Here is a 20,186-nt window from a genome sequence, read left to right as displayed (position 1 = left end):
GAGACAAATGCACCCCCCCCTCCCGCCAACAAGTGGTAGTTGGTTCTGGGAAGCAAAATGCGCTTTTAATAACAGGTAGGCCAGTGATACAATCCCAGAACTGTAGTGTTGGAAGACAGCCAAGGGGTCATCCGGTCCAACCCCCTACATGACTGAAGAAGCCTTCGCCAACGTGGTGCCCTCCAGATGTTTTGGGCAGCAGCTGCCATCAGCCGCAGCCTACACTTCTATTTTGTAGCCCAAAATGTTTGGAGGACCCTAGGTTGACAAAGCTTGGGTTAAAGCAGCCTTTCTCATCCTGTGGGTCCCCAGATGTTGTTGAACTACAACTCCCATCACCCCTAGCTAGCAAGGCCAGAGCTCAGGGATGATGGGAGTTGTAGTCCAACAACATTTGGGGACCCACAGGTTGAGAACTGCTGGGTTAAAGCATCAAGAAAATGGCGTCCTGGGATTTCCCTGTCCTCAGAGGCAGCCCACCTCTTTGCTTGCTCTGGATAGAACCTCAGGTGCCTCCAAGCACTCCACACACCCTTCCCAGCTGAAATGGGCCAAACATCTGTATTACCTGTAGAACAAGTTTGCTTTAGCCATGACAGAAAGACCCGACTTCCACACCCCTTAGTCTTTATGGAAGGCAAAGCAGCCCTTACTGGTTGAAGCATCAGCCACTGTTTGAGAAGTGGCTCCCCTGCTCAGCTTCCCATCCCATCAGAGTTCCTCTTTGTTTCCTCATTTAACCCAGCCCCCCCCCCGCCCCGCCACTTTGGATGTAGTGGAAGAAGTTTCTTCAGACAAAAAACAGTTTCTTTTTTCTTTAAAAAAAGCACCTAGTTGTATGATTTGAGGGGAGAGGAATCCTTCGCCCCCCCCCCCCAAGCAACCAGAGAACAAACTGGTAGGCTTTTGCCATGTTGGTGCAGAGGACCTGCAAGATCAGGCTTCAAATCCCTCCTCAGCTCGAAATCGAATCGATAAATAAACAGCACACACACAAAAACTCCATTTGCTTTCTACAATAGTAGCTAGTTTAAAAACCTTGAGAGTAAGACCATCCAACACAGTGGAGTTGCATAGGACTGGGAATTCTAATCTGTGGTAAAGGTAAAGGGACCCCTGACCATTAGCTCCAGTCATGACCAACTCTGGGGTTGCAGCGCTTATCTTGCTTTATTGGCCGAGGGAGCTGGCGTCCAGCTGGCGTCATGTGGCCAGCATGACTAAGCCGCTTCTGGCGAACCAGAGCAGCACACAGAAACACCGTTTACCTTCCCGCTGGAGTGGTACCTATTTATCTACTTGCACTTTGACGTGCTGTCGAACTGCTAGGTTGGCAGGAGCAGTGACCGAGCAATGGGAGCTCACCCAGTTGTGGGGATTCGAACTGCAGACCTTTCGATTGGCAAGTCCTAGGCTCTGTGGTTTAACCCACAGTGCCACCCGCGTCCCATAAACTGTGGTAGCCATGGTGAAAATTGAAGCGGGATGGGCTTTATTCCAGGTCAATGAATCCAGAGCACTTTGATCTTTGGTACTGTCCATGGCTGGCATGCAGGATATGATTCCTGGTAAATCGGCTTGCCCCAAGAGAATGGAGCCCTCCAGGAGGTGGGCAGCCCATCCCTTTTCTGCCCCATATTAAATATCTCCTCCTGGTCATCTTTGGTCTGTGTTACTTTAAGCACCTTTCTGGAAACAAGCCTGTCCTTATATATGCAGAGGGCAGGTTGTTCCCCAACACCAGTGCCTGTCTTTTGACACAGTCCATAACAATTTATACACGTACATGCATAAAATTTTGTATACATGCAAAACCAGTTTGTTGGCTCTTTAATTTTTGCTCAAGCATCTTATTTTACACAGAACTTGCTGAGATTCGGCATCTCGGCCTATGCCGAGGCGCAAGATTGAGCAGTGACTGGGCAAAGTTGTAGAATGAGGCATAGGAGGAAAAAGGTCCTCAAATTAAAACAAGAACCCAAAAATTAATAGTAGGGAAGAAGTGGGGGAACTTTTGCAGCCCGAGGGCCACATTCTATTATGTGCAACCTTCTGGGGGCCATAGGCCAGTGGTGGGAGGGGCCAGAAGCAAAAGTGGGTGGGGCAAATGGCACCTTTGTGCAGTAGGATGCTTTCTACACACACACACACACACACACACTGCAATGTGTGGGAGGAGGAAGATGTAGGATATTACCATGGGGTGGTTTCTGCGCAAGGGGGGGTACTACAAGAGAAGAGGAAAGGAGGCATGGACATGGGGGTGAGATAGGGGTGCAAAGTGGGGCTGTGGAATAGAATGGGGTTGGGAAATTGAGGAGGTAGACTGGAATAATCTATGGTCAAAAAACACTTAAGATAGATGTCTGCCATTACCAAAACTCTTAAGATGGAGTGGGAGAGTGAATGAAAAGAAGAGGAAATACAGAGCGTGCATAGAATGATTTAGTGCTGTCTATGCCAACCTGATACCCTTCTGCTGGGATGCCTGGGACTGATGGCAACTGTAGAGCGAAGGATTTGCAGGAAAACAGGTTGCTGATTTAGTGTTTTCAAGTGTTTGTGTAGAGCAGGCGTCAGTTCTTCTTGGAAGTGCCACATGACAAGAAGGGAGTTTTTCTTTTTCGTCTCAAGGCTGTGCCTAATCAATAGCTCTGAAATACTCTCTTCCGTTTCTTTTGCACAACTTCGCCCTTGACCCTGGGACTCTACGTGGGATCTAGAGCTGAGCTCCAGCTCAAATGAAGACTGGGGTGACCCAACCTGTGTGTGTCCCTGAAGCATGTACAAAGCCTGTCATTTGGAGGATGCAGTTTGCCCAGCCACCCACCTCTCACACAAGGAGGAGTGCTGGGGAAGGACAAACCAGTCCTAAGCAGGCAGGCAGCTGCACTAGGGGCAGATATTCCAAAGTAAATTCCCCTGTGTCAAAGTTCACCCTAACTGCTTCTGGACAAGGCATTTGTTTGGGGAGTAGCGTAAACCTTTGTTTTCTGCCTTTCCACTGACTCCTGTTGAGTGAACTTTATTTATACCTGCGCTTTTAGTGGTGTCTGCAAGTATGTTTCACCGGCTAGGAGAGGTTAGGATGTGATGGTATCTCTAGGTGTCTAGGTTGCATTGTAAAGCCATGTACATAGAATACCACCACCATCTTGTGGTGACTCATTGTAAGTACTGTTATTAGGTCAATTGGTTGTGGCAAAGGGGGTTGAAATTACAGTACAACAACACCCTGACTACAGAATCAAGAACTGAAACCATTCCTGGGGGGCGCCTGCTAAAACACTGAAGCCAAAGGCAGCTTCCCTAATAACATTTGTCAAATTGAGAGAGTTTGACAAAGGACTGTTAGGAGCACAGACAGCTAACCCTATATGAAGTGTCACACCCCCTATTAAGATTACCACTACTGTTGGTGGATTGTAGCATCTGACACCATGGGGACAGGCACCCCCATGAAACACAGAGCCGCCTTTCAAAATTCACACATCTCTGAATTTTGCAATGCAGCTGTTCCACTGAGTAAGGTGTACGGAAGCATACCTCCTAAGGAAAAAGGTACATAAAATGTCGGAAGTCTGAGCATCTCTCACTTAAAGGACCTCCTGTGCCCATATATAGTCTTGTGGGTTTCCATAAGATGTAGCTCAGAGGGGTTGCCTGCTTCAGAGCCTGCAGGTAAAGGTGAATAGACTGGTGAGTAGGCATAATGGGGCCTTCTCTCTGGTGGCCCCACTAGTATGCCATGCCATTCTTGTGGGCATTGGACAGGCCTCATTTGCCATTGTAGTTAATGGCCACTGGGTAGGGTAGAAGGCAGGGAAACCAATGACAGGCAGAGCCAACTAATTCTTTCTTTTCCCTGCTGAGTTTTAGAAGGGGAACACTGAGAATGATGAGAAGGGGGAAGCTGAAAACCAAGGCCTGAAATCCCCTGGACTGATTTTAAGGAGGTAGGGAGGCAGGTATGGGTTAACTGACTGAGGACCAGCCTCCGCTGCCTATTTCTCACATTTTAAAAGAAGGCTGTAAAAACCCACCTTTTCTCCAAAAGTTTTGATGAGCAGGGTATGGGGGTATTGAGAGATGGCCTTTCCCCTTGTACACCCAGTAGATCTCCGTGGTCTATGGGAGAGTTTCTCCAGCAAGTTCCAAACTTCTCAGAAGCCCCCTCCGCAGTAACTCAGAGCAAGGCTTTCAGTGTGGCTGCTCCCGTTCAGTGCAAGAGCATTTCTGCCCAGTTATGACAGGAGCTCACTCTTTGCACTTTCTAGAAATGGCTGAAGGCATTTTTGTTCTGACAAGTGTTCCCAGCTTGATAGATGGATCTTTACGACAAGTGTCTGTTTGTCAGAGTTTTAGTCTTGTTTTAAATGTATTAGTTGTTGTTTTTAAGTGCTTTTTATCACCTTGTGTGTAAATCACCTTGAGATGGTGGTTTAGAAGCCTGGTAACACGTCAATGGTAATAATAATGATGATGTTGTTGTTGATGATGATGATAAGAATGTATGGCTAAGGCGGTATTGCTTTTTGCTAGTAATTTTAACGTTATTGTTTCTACTTGTCGGCTTCCAGGCTTTTGCTATTTTGGGATGGGAATTAACCACAGCCTGGAAAATCCCGGTTGCACAATTAAAGTTGCTTTGGAGCGCTTGCATAACAAACCACCTTCTGCAAATATCACACCTGAATATCACACCAGGGCAGAAGCTTAATAAACGAGCTGTCTGGGAAGGACACATTTTTGCTTCAAAAGATTTTAGGAAACAAGTTTGCATTTGAAAACATTGTAGGCACTTTGTGACAGATTTCCTGAAAAAGCACGAGTACTGTACAGTGGTACCTCAGGTTACATACGCTTCAGGTTACATACACTTTAGGTTACAGACTCCGCTAACCCAGAAATAGTGCTTCAGGTTAAGAACTTTGCTTCAGGATGAGAACAGAAATCGTGCTCCGGCGGCGCGGCGGCAGCTAAAGTGGTGCTTCAGGTTAAGAACAGTTTCAGGTTAAGAACAGACCTCCAGAATGAATTAAGTACTTAACCCGAGGTACCACTGTCTACACATCTCTCCAATAAAATAAAGTCAGTTGAATTTCTGTGTCCAAAGCACGTGGCCTTCCCCTTTTGAGAACTGAAAGTAAAACAGCAGCTCAACCAACGGGAAGGTGTCCCACCCGCCTTCCTAAAGTGCTCAATCCTCCTTCGACAGGAAGTGAGGCCAACTTCTGGGAAACGGGAAGCTGAGAGTTCAGCAGTTGGAGCAAACTCTTGATCGCACGGCAAGAAGGAAGGGGGGATCCGGAGACCACCGATAAGCAGGTAAGCAGGAGCTGGGCCGAGGAGGGCAAGGAATCCTGCTCCCCTGCAAGGGCTGAAATGGGCACTCGGGGCTATATTTAGAGGATTGGGAGACCTCACACAATACACCAAGTAAAAGAAAGAAAGTTTTAGCACCAGCCCTCTCCCCCGCCCCTCTTCTTCCCCAACCTTATGCTGTATATGACATTAATGTCTCACACTGTATGTAACTGATCAGTAGAAAAGACTCTACGGACTGAAAATAGAGACAATGCAAGTACCTTTGTAAGCCAAGAAAATCTTTAATAAAAATTACTTAAAATAAAATAAAATAAAATAGGCGATGGGAAGGAGAGAGTAGTGGACCAAGTGCTGGTCTTTCTGAATTCATACAAAGTTCATTTGTTTTATTTTATTTGTTCCTTGCATTTATATACCACCTTTTCCTCCAGTGTGGTGCACATGGTTCTCCTTCTCCCTATTTTATCTTTACAATAACCCTGCAAGGTAGCTTAGGCTGGGAGGCAGTGATAGGCCCAAAGTCAACTAGTGAGCTTCATGGCTGAGTGTGTGTCTGTGTGCAATTAAAGCGGAGAACAGCTGAGTGTGTGCAAATCTTTAACTGCTTTCTGCTTTTCGCTTCTCCCCAATGCTCTGGCCGCAGCTGAATTTCACTCTGACCATGAATGGCATCTGGGCTCAGGCTGCAAAAGGGAATTTAAAGTAAAGCCAGTCCACAGATGAGGCTGGCTGAAGCGTCCGCCTTGTAATAGGCAGCGTCCTGCCCACCACATTGCTTCAGCCGCCTTGCGGAACTCGCTTCTCTCTCTCACAGAGTTTGGCAAGAGAGGGAGGGAATGTTCCAGCTTGTGGTATAAATGGGGATGGGCAGGGGGTGACATATTCCCATTTTGCGTCAGGTGATGGGCCTCCCCATCCCCTCTGGGCATGCTGGATCTCTGCTTTGTACAAATGCAGGGGCACATGTTGGGGACTGCAGTTAATCCCCATGAGATTCCATCAGGTGGAAATCAAAGAGGGATACAGTGGTACCTCGGGTTAAGAACTTAATTCGTTCTGGAGGTCCATTCTTAACCTGAAACTGTTTGTATGAGGAAACGCCCATGCAGATAACATGTACAGAGCATTTGTTGAGTACAATTATCTAACAACGAAGTAAAGTGGAAATAGGGTAGGAGCAGAGAAAGCTCCGCAAGTCACATCTACATTTAAATTTGAAACCAGTTCAACTTCTCGCTAAAGAATTCTGGTAACTTGCTGTTTTGTGAAGATGCAAGGGATTTTCTGACAAGGCTTGGACAGCAACCGTTTTCACAGTTTGCTGTTTGGAATCCATCATGTGGCTGGCCCTACCATCAGGCAGGGTAAGATGCCTGCTTCAGGCAGCAGAACTTGGGTGTCATGAATGGGCAGCAAGTTGTCGAGCCATGTAATTTAATTTATCACGGTTGTACTTTTAGGTCCAGGAATAGAGAGAGGTGTGGTTGCCACTTCAGCCAGCAAAATACCTTGGGCTGGCCCCAGGTCTCAAGCTGGTTTAAGGCCACGTTCACTCTGTACATTTAAAGTGCTATCTTGTTGGCATCCATCTATCTCAAGAGACAATGGAGTTCACTTCCGGGAGTGACGTCAAACCACTGCATTAGCAGCTCTGAAGTGACCTCCTTGGCATTCAAGCCTGGGCAGTGTGTATGGGAGTCCCGGGTTGCCCAGACAACAAGACCTCCCCCCCAGCCTCACTGATGAGGTCTAAAGGAAAGGAAAGCAACACATCTGGCTGGCACCTGCTTGGCTACTACAGGAATTGCCAGAAGGAGGTGTACAAGGCAACATCCAACTGTCTTAGGCACTCCACTCTGAATTTGTGTAGGGTTTACACTTAAACTAATCTGGGAAGTACATGATTGATTGAACAGTCAATCCCTCTTCCTAGGGAACTCTGGGAACTGTAGCTCTGGGGCAGGGAATAGAGTTCTCCTAACAACTCTCAGGAGCACCCTTAACAAACTACAGTACCCAGAATTCCTTGGGGGAAGCCAAGTCTGTTTAAAGTGGTATCATTGCACTTTATATAATACAGACACTTTCAACAGGCAAGTCTCCACTGGATGGTGGTGATCACGAGCTGCCTTGTGTTGCCCAGGAAGCATGCACGGCATTTTCCACCTGTGTTCTGCTTTGCTCACCGTGTCCTTCCTTTCCTGCAGTTATGGATACCATCCAGGCCATTCTGAAAGTTTCGGTCACCATCTTTAACCAATGTGAGAAAATGACGGATTGCAATAAGCACAGAGAGCGCCTTGTTGAGCGCATTAAGACCCTCCGGCGGCAGGTCAAGCGCTTGCACCAGGTCTGCACCAGCTTCTCCGATGACCTGGTATTGATGCTGGAACGGACGCTGAACATCCTGAAAGAGGCCCAAACAAAGCTTCACAAGTACGGTGACCTGCCCCAGTTGCAGCGGTTCTTGAAGGCTAGCAGAATGCTGAAGGACTTTGAAAGAATGAACATGGACATCAGCAATGTTGGTCATGACTTGATGAGGCAACTAGAGATCGAGAAGCTATTAGATGACCGTCAAGACCTCTTGAAATTTAAGAAGCCTCTTGTGACCCAGGAAGGCAGCCAGGATCTTGTCGAGGACTGTGTATCTTTGAAGGAGATGAACAAAGGTGCTCCCGAGTTTCATGCAAATCCTCTGCCTTTGATAACAGTGGAGTGGGGAAGGAAACAAGCAGGCCAGCATTGGCGAGGTGGGGGGGGGGACGGGGACGGTGGCAGCCACCAGTCAGGGGCTTATCCTTAGGTAGGGCCATTTGAGTGGCGGCATGATTTAAGCCACTAGTCTTCAACCTTTTCAGACTCAGGACCTGCTTCTCCCCTAAGAATTATGGGAAGTGTTGTTTGTTAAAGATGCAGAGAGTTCTTGGGAGCCCCCTCCCCCCAATTCCCTCACAGAGCTACAGTTCAGAGTGGTTTAACAATCATTCCTTCCCACTGAACTTGGGAAATTGTAGTTTGTAGTTTTGTGAGAGGAACAAAGGCCTCCTAACATCTCTCAGCACCCTTAACAAACCACAGCTCCTGGGATTCTTTGGGGGAAGCCGCAACTAAAATGCATGGTGTTAATGTGGCCTAATTCAGGCGTCAAAAGTTGCCTAGGTGCCCCACTGGCTTCTGGGTGTTTCTGTGTATACAGTAGATCTCCCCCTCCCCTTGGGATAACCACAACCTTACGCTGTGCCCTGTACCCCAAGAACAAGGCAATACATTTGGCTCATTATCACTTCATTGCTGTGCTCTGCAGGAGTGTTTCCTTCTTGTGGCCTTGCTAGGAACTCAAATGACTCAGGGCACAAATTAAGATGGCAGGTAGCTGGATTCTCACCAACACTGGACCTTGTTAACACACTCAGCCACCTTGTAACCATTTTTTAAAAAATGATTAAAAAGGCCGTAAAGTGGCAGAAGATCTACGGCTCACTGCAAAAGATTCTGGGTTTGAGCCCCTTCTAGTGCTGCTGTTTCTGAGCTTTTCTATTGAAACCTTTTGGAACCAGAAGTACCTGGCAAGATATAGAGATAACTCACATACCTTGTTTTCCCCGACACCTTCCAAGCTCCCAAGAAGCAGCTTTTGAAGTGAGTGTCTTAAAATCATTCCCAAGCTAATCTCTCAGTTATGGGGGCCAAATGTACTTGCCTTAATTAGAGAGCAGGAGGCCCAGACACATGTCCGAGCCAATTTCAGAGCAAAGCGTGCAACCAGATCAGGCAAGCTTCTCAAAGCCACAACTGTCCTTTATTGCTACACCACTTCAGCTTCAAAGCTTATTATTCTGGCTCGTTAACCAACATTAGAAATGAACAAGCATTCGAAGGCCCACCGCATGATCCTTTATAGATGGGAGGGCATGCCACAGGGTGGGTGCGACTGCTGAGAAGGCCCTCTGCCTGTTTCCCTGTGCCCTCACTTCTTGCAATGAGGGAACCACCAGAAGGCCCCTCAGAACTGGATCTCGGTGTCCAGGTTGAACAATGGGGGTGGAGGTACACAATGAAGGTCCTGGTCTTGCTGCACTACAGTTCAAAGGGGAGGGGTAGATGACACACAGATGGCTCAAACATCTCCCCTCCAGAGGAGGCTGACAGCAGCAAAAGGTGAATGTTGGGGAAGACAGTGATGGCAAGTCTCTCTTCCCCAGCCCTCCTGGAAGTACCAGCTGCCGGTGCAGGTCTTATTGCACTTCCAGTTTCTTTTCTTCTGAAATACTGAAACTTGAATATTGCCAGCTCACCATGTGGGAATCTCCAAGTGACTGTGGGCCTCCCTCCCAATTCTGACCTGTTTCCATGGGCTTCTTTCTTACCCCCTTCCATTCCCTCCAGGCCAGGATGCTGCTGCTTCCATGGAAATCACTGAAATACCCAAAAGCCAGATCACCAATGTGACCACCTTGGCGGAGTGTGAGAGCTACACCCTGTGCAGTGGAGAGTACAATTATTGCTCTGTGGCCATCAAAGTCTTCAAGAACCCTTTGAATGAGAACAAACCACAGTGAGTGCCTCTCTTTGGTCCTCTTCTTGATTGATGGGTACAAGTGGCCACCTCTATATTGCAAAGCTAACCTAACCACCCTCACAGAGGGAACTGATGGAGAGACTTTCGGCTCCATCACAGAGACTGATCTTTCTGTTGCTTCCCCCAGGGATGTGAGGAGCATCTTTTGGACCGAAATCAAGACTATGAAGAAGTTTGAGTCTCCCCACATTGTCCGTCTGTATGGGATGTGCATAGATGAGAGTGGTAAGACCTTTGCTCTTTGTGTGTGTATATGTGTGTTTGTGTGTGGGGGGGGGAGGAGGTAAGAATTCATCCTTCCACAATAGTTAATGCATGTCTGTATTTAACTTTCTTTATGTGGTTTTTACTGTATGGTTTTATGTATTTTTTTGTGGTAAACTGCTTTGATATTTTTCATGAAATAGCAGTTTCTAAAATATATTTTATAACTAAATGAAACAGAAGAAAGAATACACAGCCAGATATTGAACCAAGAAACGTCCATTGTATTCATACATGCTTTTGGTGCAGTGCTGTGCCTCACCCTCAACTTCACAGGAGCGAAGTTTTATTTCAAATAGCACCAGGTCTTCCACTTATCCTCTCCTGACCAGGAATATGTGCTCTCCACTCTGTTTTCATGAATGTGTCAAGGAGCTGAAAACTGTTTGGTAGCAGAGCACAAAAGACAAAGACAGCCACTGACTGAAATGGAGCAGCAATTTATCAATTGTCTTCTTTGCCATAGGCTTCCCTCCTGAATACTCCATCATCACGGAATATTGTGAAAAGGGTACCCTGAGGCAAGTGCTGAAAAAGGAGCCTGACCTATCCTGGGACATTCGCTTGGAAATGGCAAAGGATGCTGCCATCGGTCTGTACAGGTACACTGAGCCTGGCTAGAAGGGGGAAAGGGCTCTGCCGTTGTGTTTGCACAGCACCCTCCCACTCTCCCTCCAATAAGTGGCAGTGACTCTGCTGTCTGGAGGTCAGGTACACAGAGTGTTGGCTTTTTCCTCCCCTCTTGGCTCTTTTTGACTGCAGGTTGCATCAGACAGGGGACAAGCCTCAGGTTCATTATTGCATCAACAGCACCAGGTTCCTGGTTGACAAAAACTACTGTGTAAAGGTGAGAGCTGTGTAAAGGTGTCGTGGCTTCAAAGAAGGCTTAGAAAGGCATATCTGCCTTGCACACTTTCAGTGGCTTAAGGATCATTTTCACCCTCCAAGGAAGTCCGGAAACTGGAGACCTGCAGAGAGGGGCTGATTATTGGACAGGTCTGCCCAATATATTCCATAAAAGGTAAAGGGCCCCCTGATCATTAGGTCCAGTCGTGACCAACTCTGGGGTTGCAGTGCTCATCTCGCTTTATGGCCGAGGGAGCCGGCGTACAGCTTCTGGGTCATGTGGCCAGCATGACTAAGCCGCTTCTGGCGAACCAGAGCAGCACACGGAAACGCCGTTTACCTTCCCGCTGAAGCGGTACCTATTTATCTACTTGCACTTTGACGTGCTTTCGAACTGCTAGGTTGGCAGGAGCAGGGACAGAGCAATGGGAGCTCAAATACCCATACCCACCTTCAAATGTCTGCATCTCTAGCTGTGTGTGTGTGTGTTGCATTCCTGACCCTTGGCTACAGAGCTAGAGTCATAGAATTGGGAGGGTCCCCCAAAGGTCATCTACTCCAACCCACTACTGCTGTGAGTACCAGCCTCCCTGGTAAACAGCTATCCAGCCACCCCCTTCTGAGGCACACTCTTCCTCAAAACAGCTTGTCCTGTCAGGATGCTCTCTTCAACGTTTAGCCTTAACCCCATTTTCCTGATCACACAACATTCTCTCTGCTCTTCTCAGCTCTCTGGGTTTGAACTGAGTCAGACGGTCTCTTCCATCAGACGGAAGCCCAAGGAGAAACCCCAAAAAGAGGTCAGTGCTTCAGCCTACATCTGCCCCGAGGGCCTGCGGTCAGTGGAGCATCAATACAACCTGGCCAGCGAAATATACAGGTATTTTATCGCAAAGTACTGCCACACCCCATTTTTATTTATCAGGGGCATCTTCATTCCATTCTTTAGCCAAAGAAGCTGCTTTACAAAATCCCATAGTAAGGCAACCCCTGCCTGCAGGCTTATACTCTAAAATACATAACACAAAAGGAAAAAGGGATGGGGTGGGATGAGGAAAGAAAACAAGCTCAGGCACCTGTTGGGGTGGAAACAGCTTGAAGGATGGACTGACTGCTGCTAAGTGAGGGAAGGTCAAAGGCAGCTGGCCAGTCTGTGGAGGTACTTAGGATCCCCAGAGGACCACAACTTATGGACAACTCATGGGCTGGGTGGGCAGAACCAGCCCATGTCTCCTGCATGTGTTAATTAAATGAGATGCATGTCATGGCATCATAAAGTTTCTAATTACTTCTGCACAGGGCTGGCATCAAGAGTTGGTGTTGTTGGGCACCTGCCAAGGTCTGAGTTCCTGCAGGGGCACCACTGCCACCTTCTGGCCCTGCTTCTCTTCCCCTTGCTGTCACTGCCAGTTCACCTGCCCTCTCTGAGCAGCTGGCAAGAGGGTGGAGGTGGGACAGAATCCTAGAGAGCCTAAAATATTATTTCATTTAGGTGGGGACAAGTAATTAAAAGAGGGAAGAAGAATGGGGGGAGTGTATGGAGTGGAGTGTAAGGAAGTATATCAAAGTTCTGATTTTCCCTGTGATGCTTCTTCTCAAATGTGAAATTCCTTTTAAAAAACCCAACTCATATTTTTTGCACACCCTAAGCATGTGCTTAGTTTGCCTGTTGGGTAATCCAGCACTGGAAGTGGGGCTACCTCTAATGGCTTCTTGCCTGCTCTCCGCCCCCAGCAAAACAGCAACCACCACCATGCGGCTGGCCTGCCTCCTACTCTTATTTGCTGCGTGCCTCTTGCGGAGGGGAGGGGACGTGCCGTGCACAACGATGCCTCAGAACCATCACTGGGGAGATGGGAAAGTCAAGCTGGGGAGCTACCAACCAGTCTGGCAGATGCTGCTTTCTACCAAATTCCAGAACAGCCAGCGGGGTTGACTTTTTGTCCACTGTTTCCCCTGGAAAAAGGCCTTCACCATGTCCCTTGGTTGTTCCCATCATCATCATCATTTTTAATTTGTATACAGTCTTTCTATCTTACTATACTCAAGGCGGTTTACAAGCTGAAGAAACAAAATGTACATCTTATAGCAATCTAATGCAGGCTTCCTCAACCTCGGCCCTCCTGATGTTTTTGGCCTACAACTCCCATGATCCCTAGCTAGCAGGACCAGTGGTCATGGATGCTGGGAATTGTAGTCTCAAAGCATCTGGAGGGCTGAGGTTGAGGAAGCCTAATCTAATGCAGTACAAAAATGTGATAATAAAACAAAACTTTAAAATAAGCAACCTCAAAAGTAATACAGTGGTACCTCGGGATGCGAATGGGATCCATTCCGGAGCCCTGTTCGCATCCCGAATGGAACGCAAGATGCGACGGCGCATCTGCGCGTGCGCGGGTCATGTTTCACTGCTTCTGCGCATGCATGTGATGTCATTTTGAGCGTCTGCGCATGTGCAAGCGGCGAAACCCGGAAGTAACACGCTCCGTTACTTCAGGGTTGCTGTGGAGCGCAACACGAATGCGCTCAACCCGAAGCACATTCAACTCGAGGTATGACTGTACTCAACAATCATTAGAATAGTATAAAATAATAATTCCAACATATAAAAGTTAAACAGAAATCCACTCAACAGTTACAATAAATAATTTCTAAACTATAATCAGTAAAACAATGGCAAGCCACAGTACATAAAATAATACAATACAAATAGAGAAGCAGAGACTAGAGGGTGGAGCAAGGCAGGTGGAAGGAGGCCTTGCCTGATAGGGTCTCTCCACAGTTCTTCCTCCAGTTCTTCTTCCAGGACCAGCTCCCTTATGAGGACTCCTAGGGCCGGAGGGTCAGGCAAGGCAGGTGGAAGGATCTTCCTGTCCACCTGGAAATGGATAGGCCTCCATGCAGGACTGGCCTGCTCAGGAGGCGAGGTGAGGCAGTGGCCTCAGGGCAGCCGGCTCCGGACAGCTGAATCTTCTCCACCGCCCACCCATAGGTGTGAGCAATGCTGGGTGTGCATTGGAGGAGGAGCAGATGGCATGGTGCACATGGCATCTTCTGTTTCCACTTTCGCAGCAAAGCATCCTGGCCAGCCCTGCCTCCCTGAAGAGCGGCTGAGCTGGTAAACTTTGCTACCTTCCAGCTGTGGAGGTTCTGTGACATCGCATTCCCTAGGCATGGCTGAAAGCAGGCAGAGAGCCCACCTGCCATCTGCTGGCCATAGCCTTGGGGGTATAGGTCAAGCATATCATTGCATTCACACCACAGACGTGTTTGCTTCGTTTCAGCTTTGGGATTGTCCTGTGGGAGATCGCAACTTGCAAGATCCCATTTGAAGGTGAGGCATGGATGGGGGCAGGGTTGGGCTCATTCTTTTGGGAAGGGATCAGCAGGCAGGCTCTGCAGACTTAGGAGCACAACTGAGACTACAATTCGAAGCTGCTAGGGGAGGGGGGCTGTTTTTCAGAAGCCGTCCGAGATTCCTTGCACTTTCCTTTACATGCAAATATTACAGACTGGCAAAGTGTAATTCCTGGTGAAATAGATGTAACTGCTCAGCTTCAATCTGGTAAAGCTCCAGGCTCCTCCTCTATCCTACCTGGTCAGTTAAAATCTATCCTAAAGTGCTGAGCACCTATTACCGTACTTTCAGTTCTTGGATTAAAGCTATAATAATCCCTGTTTAAAAAGCTCAAAGAAAAAGTAGATAGACTTAGCAGGATTAATTTTAGCAGCCTCCTTTCAGTTATAGAGAAGTAATGTGCTGGGTTTTTAATCCAAACTTTTCTGACTTGGGTTGAAGACAACCATCTCCCAGGGGAGAAACAGATTCATCTCAGAGCAGGTCAGTGTATTATTTGTTGCAGTGTATTAGCCCACATTGCAGAGAGAGATACATACCTCATTTCCTGGTAGTAGGTTTTTCTCTTACTTCCATTGATTTTAAGTCAGCTTTGGACTTGGTTCCAAAGGAACTGTTATGATCCAAATTCAGTAAAACCCTCTGTGGTGAGCTGAGCCTAGGGATAGATGAATATGTCAGTTCCTGCTTCTCTCACTATCTATTTCCACCTCCCCACCCCCAAAGTTCAGTTCACATTTCTGCATCACTGTGCTTTTTTCTTTCTTTTAAAAGTCCTCGTGAAAATCCGTCAGCATTTCAGTTCACAATATACACATTTTGTATGCATTTTTGCCCAGTATGCACATTTTTGCAAGCATTTCTCCCCCAATACATTTTCACTAATAAATGAATTTTATACACTTTCCTCACACATTTCCTCCACTTTCCTCTCCTTCCTTGGAGGTTTTAAAGCAGAGGTTAGATGGTCATTTGTCATGGATGCTTTAGCTGAGATTCCTACATTGCTAGGGCTTGGAGTAGATGACCCTTGAGGTACCTTCCAACTCTACAATTCCATGGTTTTTTTGTACACAGCATTTGGTTGTAGAACTGCATCAAAAAATTCAGAGAGGTGTTAATTTCAAAGGATGGTTATGTCAGTTTTAGTCTGCGTAGACTCTTTGAGATGAATGGACATGACTAACAGGTTTATTAATGTCAATAGGTCTACTTTCAGTAAAACGCAGTTGGCTCCAGCCCTAAAATCTTAAGCAAACTGAATTTCTCCCACATCCCTAACTGAGCCATGTGTCCATCCTACTATCTTGAGGAAGTAGGACTCCAAACATTTGCATGTACATAGTCAGAATGCCTCTTTTATGTTGGTGGAGGAGGCACTGTGGTGGCACTGTGCTTGCTGGAATGGGTGGGACGACGTGGCACCAAGAGAGCTGGGAAGCCACTGGCGCCAACCTGGAGTCTCCTTGCTTCACCCCATCCTCATGCAGATTAACACAGTGCTGTTGCTGCTGGGAGGACACCGCTGCTTCCAGCCACAAGTTCTGTATCATTTCTGTATCAGTTCTGTGTGGTTCTGTATCATTTCCTGACCTGCTTTCCCACTGCAACTCTCTTGCCCAGCTGCTTGTCTTCTTATGAAATCCCAGACAAGGGAAGATACACATCTAGATACCAGTGGGTATGTGGAAAGGATTGGAGCAGAACGGGGGCTGGCAGGGGACTGCTTATGTACTTACCCCATCACTTCTCCTTTGAAACTTGAATGCCCTCCCGCAGCAGCCTTTCTTAACAGTTTTGGTCCCTGCCTTTGCAGTCAGTGTTCATTGGGGCCTAAGAGCAAGGAGTAGGGTTGTATATCTCTCTGTGTGTCCACATGGAGCCACCCAGGCCCAGATTCCTCTCCCTGGCTGGATCTACACAGATATAAAAAATGCTATGGGAGAAAAACGCACTCTCTCTATATAGACCTCCCAATGGAATTTGCCATTGACTTTGGATTGCAGCTCTACAGCCCCATCTGGTGTCACATTTATATAACGCACTTATAACATTATAATTGTAGCTGTGTAGCTGAGTCTCCTGTGATTATTAACTCAGGTTGCACTGCAAAGGAGATCCGTGATAAGGTTTGCAATCGGGAGCAAGAACCTCTGGGAGACGACTGCCCCCCATGTCTGCGGGACATCATCAACAAATGCCGGGATTTTGACCCTTCCCGGCGGCCAACTGCTGAAGGTACCAGTGACCTGGCCTGTAGCAGGCCTTGGGGACCAGAGCTGTGGGCATGGTGGCTAAAGGGATCCAAACCATCATACCCTCTATGTCCACATGCAAAACTGGCATAGGTAGCCTCTCCCTGCCCTCCCCTTGTTTGGCCTCACTATTTGGAATGTTCCATTTTTTTCTTTTCTTAAAAAAAAGGTAACTCACAACTTATGCACATTTAACTTGCCTGTATTCAGCTTTAAGCACATGGCAAACAAACAAACAGGGAGGGGGGGGGAAAGTTCAGGAAAAAAGACTTTGGCGATCCCACTTGCCATTGAATGCAGTGTGTTTTGACTATACACAATTTTTGCTTTATGTGCTATCCCCGAAATGTAACCCCCATGCAAGATGAGAGTTGTCTATACCAGTGTTTCCCAACCGGTGTTCCGCGGCACACGAGTGTGCCGTCAGACGTTGCCTCGTGTGCCGCGAGATGCCTGGAGGGAGGCGGGCGAGTCGGGCAGCGAGAGGCGGGGCGGCGGCGGCGAGGAGAGGCCGCGCCTCCTGCTGCTGCCTGGCGCTCCTCCTCGCAGCCGGCAGCGCTGCCTGGGCGCCTCCGCGCGACTCTGCCTCGCTGGGTTTGGTCTCCCAGCAGAGACGGGTCACACGCGCCCCTCCCTCCCTCCCTCAGCCTGCGCGGAGGGAGAGCCAGAGAGAGGCATCGCTCCTGCGCGGCGGGAGAAAACTTTCACTTTTGTGCGTCCCTCCCGGCGTGACGCTGCGCGCTGACGTCACGGGGCGGGGCTTTAATGGTGGTGTGCCGCGAGATTTTTTTTCAGTAAACAGGTGTGCCGTTGCCCAAAAACGTTTGGGAAACACTGGTCTATACTATCAAATAAGCACCAGACAACAATAGCATACAGAAAAGGGAAACAAAAAGCAGTTCTGCAAAAGTGATTGCTAAGTAACTCATCCACAAAAATGCAATCTCCATTTGAGCAGCCACCCAAAGGTGAAATGTTAACGATTAAAATATTACACTTAACTCCATTCTGAAAACCAACTTGCCTTTGTTTTTGCAGATATTGTGAAGCAACTCATTGTTCGTGACCTTTTGGAGGAGAGAGAGCCTGACCACATGATGGGGGACAAGAATACAATAACTTCTTCTCAGCACCATCTCGCAGGGCCACCCTGAGCATCAGCACAAAGCCAAGCACCTTTTCTTTTTCAACCTGGAGTGCCTGTGCACATGGCCAATGGGCATGTACCTACAGCCCTTGGTCAAATTGGCGCGTTGTCATAACTTGTTAACTTGGGCCAGGTTCACACGTAGTGCTGTTTAACTGTGGTTTGTTTACTGCTAACAAACCACAGTCTCGATCCATGGTCTGCTATTATCTTATAAATCTTGGTTTGTCTTCACTATGGCTTAGTCTTACAGGTGAACCCAGAATCCTTCCTTAGCCATGATTTTTTTAACCATCCCATCCCAGATGCTCATCAGATTCAGCAGCAGTAAGTTTTATTATATGGTCACAGACCTGGAAAACTAATCCTTACAAAGGCATGAGGCAAGAGCTGCTGGAAAACAAAACAAACTATGGGAAAAGGACAGCTGGTGGTTCACTCAGGGCTTCTTGTGTATATGACTTTGCATTGTACTATTTGCACATTATACAAATTGTGGCTTAGTGTTATATGTGAGCATAGCCTTAGTAAGCTTCAATGCACTGTTGCTTCTTACAAGCCAGCTCAAAGATTTCTTTTGGCGGAAATGGTTGCCACACCTCAAAGGAAATCAATGCATGTTTTTAGATCTATTAATTAGCACTGAAGGAGGTGAGGACAGGTGACCCCACCTAGGCCCAAAGTCACCCCCCAACCAAGCCTCAAAACTGTCCAAAATTCCCTTTCTCTCTTCTAAAAATCCACAGCTAAAGTTTTCCTCTGCTTTTCTCACAAGATGCTGTTGCATAGGCAAACCGTTACTTTTATCAGTACGAGAGAGCTTCAGAAAGGCTAATGAATAGACTCTGTCAATGCCAAGAATACTCAGGCCTGGGAACTGACTCTTATCTCATTCGGTTGTAACACATCTTGGACACACTGAATCGCAAGGCTCCTTGACCCCCCTTGGCTTCTCATCCCCTTTCCTGGGAAGGGCGCCAAGAGTCCAAAAGAGTCCCAAGACAGGAGCTTTTTGTTCATGCTCAGGAAACTCAACATGGGGCAGGGCTCCTGAGGAGGAGAAAGGGGAGGGAACTGGAGGGGAATATATGCTCTGTGCAAATGGCTGTGAACTTGTACTGTAGCCTTATGAGGCTTTGCCCTTGGGTGGGAAAAATATTGCGCCTGGGAAAGGGAAGTGGGAGTCAACAGACACTCAAGGAATAGTTTTGGAGAAAAGGCTTTTTATTTCTACCATCCATGAACTGGTAGAAGGAGCAAGTGTGATAAGTCACAAAAAGCATGCACGAGTTCATAATCATGTGCACAAGCATATATACCCCTTCCAGTTCCCTCCTCCTTTCTCCTCCTTCTTCCAGAGTCCTGCCCCATGTTGAGGTTCCTGAGCCTGTACAGAAAGCTGTCTTGGGACTATTGTGGCCTCTTGGCACCCTTCCCAGGAAAGGGGGAATGAGAGTAGTTCAGCATGTCCAAAGATGTTGCAACTAGAGTGAGATAAAAGTCAGTCTCAGGCCTGCTCTGACAGGGTCTATTCATTAGCTTTTTGAAGCATTCTTGTACTGATAAAAAGTAACGGTTTGCCCTTGCCACAGCATCTTGTGAGAAAAGCAGAGAAGAGCAGAGAAAAGCTGTTTTGGATTTTTAGAAGACAAAAGGAATTTTGGACAGTTTGAGGCCTGGTTGGGGGGGGGGACTTTGGGCCTAGGTGGGGTCACCTGTCCTCATCTTCCTTCAGTACTTGCTTTGTGAATTTATCATGCAGGTGGCTTCTGCCACCCCGGATGGCAGAATAAAGCTTTTTCTCTGATTTATCCCTTTGGTGTCGTTTGACTCCCATTTCCCCGTCCTGGGCTCAAAGCTCTTCTCACCCGAAGCTAAAAAGGCTACAGCGCAATAAGAATTCCAGACCCAGTGCTTCATTCTTCAAACTTAACTAGGGGTATTGTGAGGTGTTCTGTAATTCAATAAAATTATACTGAACCCATAGTAGGAATTATTGTGTGTTCTTCTGACCACAATTTAAAGGATGATATAAACATTAGGAAGAACTTCCTGACAGTAAGAGCTGTTCGACAGTGGAATTTGCTGCCAAGGAGTGTGGTGGAGTCTCCTTCTTTGGAGGTCTTTAAGCAGAGGCTTGACAACCATATGTCAGGAGTGCTCTGATGGTGTTTCCTGCTTGGCAGGGGGTTGGACTTGATGGCCCTTGTGGTCTATTCCAACTCTATGATTCTATATGGAGCCAGAAAGAGCATGTAAGAGGGCAATCAAAATAATGTCCTATGAGAAAAGACTAAAACGAGTTGGGGGCGGTTGACCTTGAGCTGGCCTCCCGTGCAAATTTTTCTGCTACCCGCCCCTAACCTATTTTTGGCATCAGCAACAACAATAAAAATAAAATAATTA

The 20,186-nt window shown here is 47.4% G+C and overlaps 1 protein-coding gene across 1 annotated transcript; it reads left to right on the top strand.

Annotated features, from left to right (window-relative positions):
* Positions 1-5,172: 5,172 nt before the first annotated feature.
* MLKL (mixed lineage kinase domain like pseudokinase) lies at positions 5,173-19,766 on the top strand. Its single transcript, XM_028739327.2, has 10 exons — positions 5,173-5,328; positions 7,536-8,000; positions 9,718-9,886; positions 10,038-10,135; positions 10,641-10,776; positions 10,937-11,021; positions 11,749-11,900; positions 14,305-14,354; positions 16,479-16,616; positions 17,672-19,766. The coding sequence occupies exons 2-10, from the start codon at positions 7,538-7,540 to the stop codon at positions 17,785-17,787; spliced, it is 1,407 nt and encodes a 468-aa protein (XP_028595160.2). The 5' UTR covers positions 5,173-5,328; positions 7,536-7,537; the 3' UTR covers positions 17,788-19,766.
* Positions 19,767-20,186: the final 420 nt, after the last annotated feature.

The sequence above is a fragment of the Podarcis muralis genome, chromosome 7 (assembly GCF_964188315.1).
Source record: "Podarcis muralis chromosome 7, rPodMur119.hap1.1, whole genome shotgun sequence".
In the NCBI taxonomy this organism is placed as follows: Eukaryota; Metazoa; Chordata; class Lepidosauria; order Squamata; family Lacertidae; genus Podarcis; species Podarcis muralis.
Note: the sequence above shows the minus strand (reverse complement) of the source record. Positions and strands in the feature narration are given on the sequence as shown.

Bases quoted from the DNA above. Each gene is read 5' to 3' on its own strand.
- MLKL (XM_028739327.2), top strand. From the start codon at position 7,538: ATGGATACCATCCAGGCCATTCTGAAAGTTTCGGTCACCATCTTTAAC. The intron at 10,777-10,936 runs GTACACTGAGCC...TTTTGACTGCAG, and splicing joins GCTGCCATCGGTCTGTACAG to GTTGCATCAGACAGGGGACA. The intron at 16,617-17,671 runs GTACCAGTGACC...TTGTTTTTGCAG, and splicing joins CCGGCGGCCAACTGCTGAAG to ATATTGTGAAGCAACTCATT.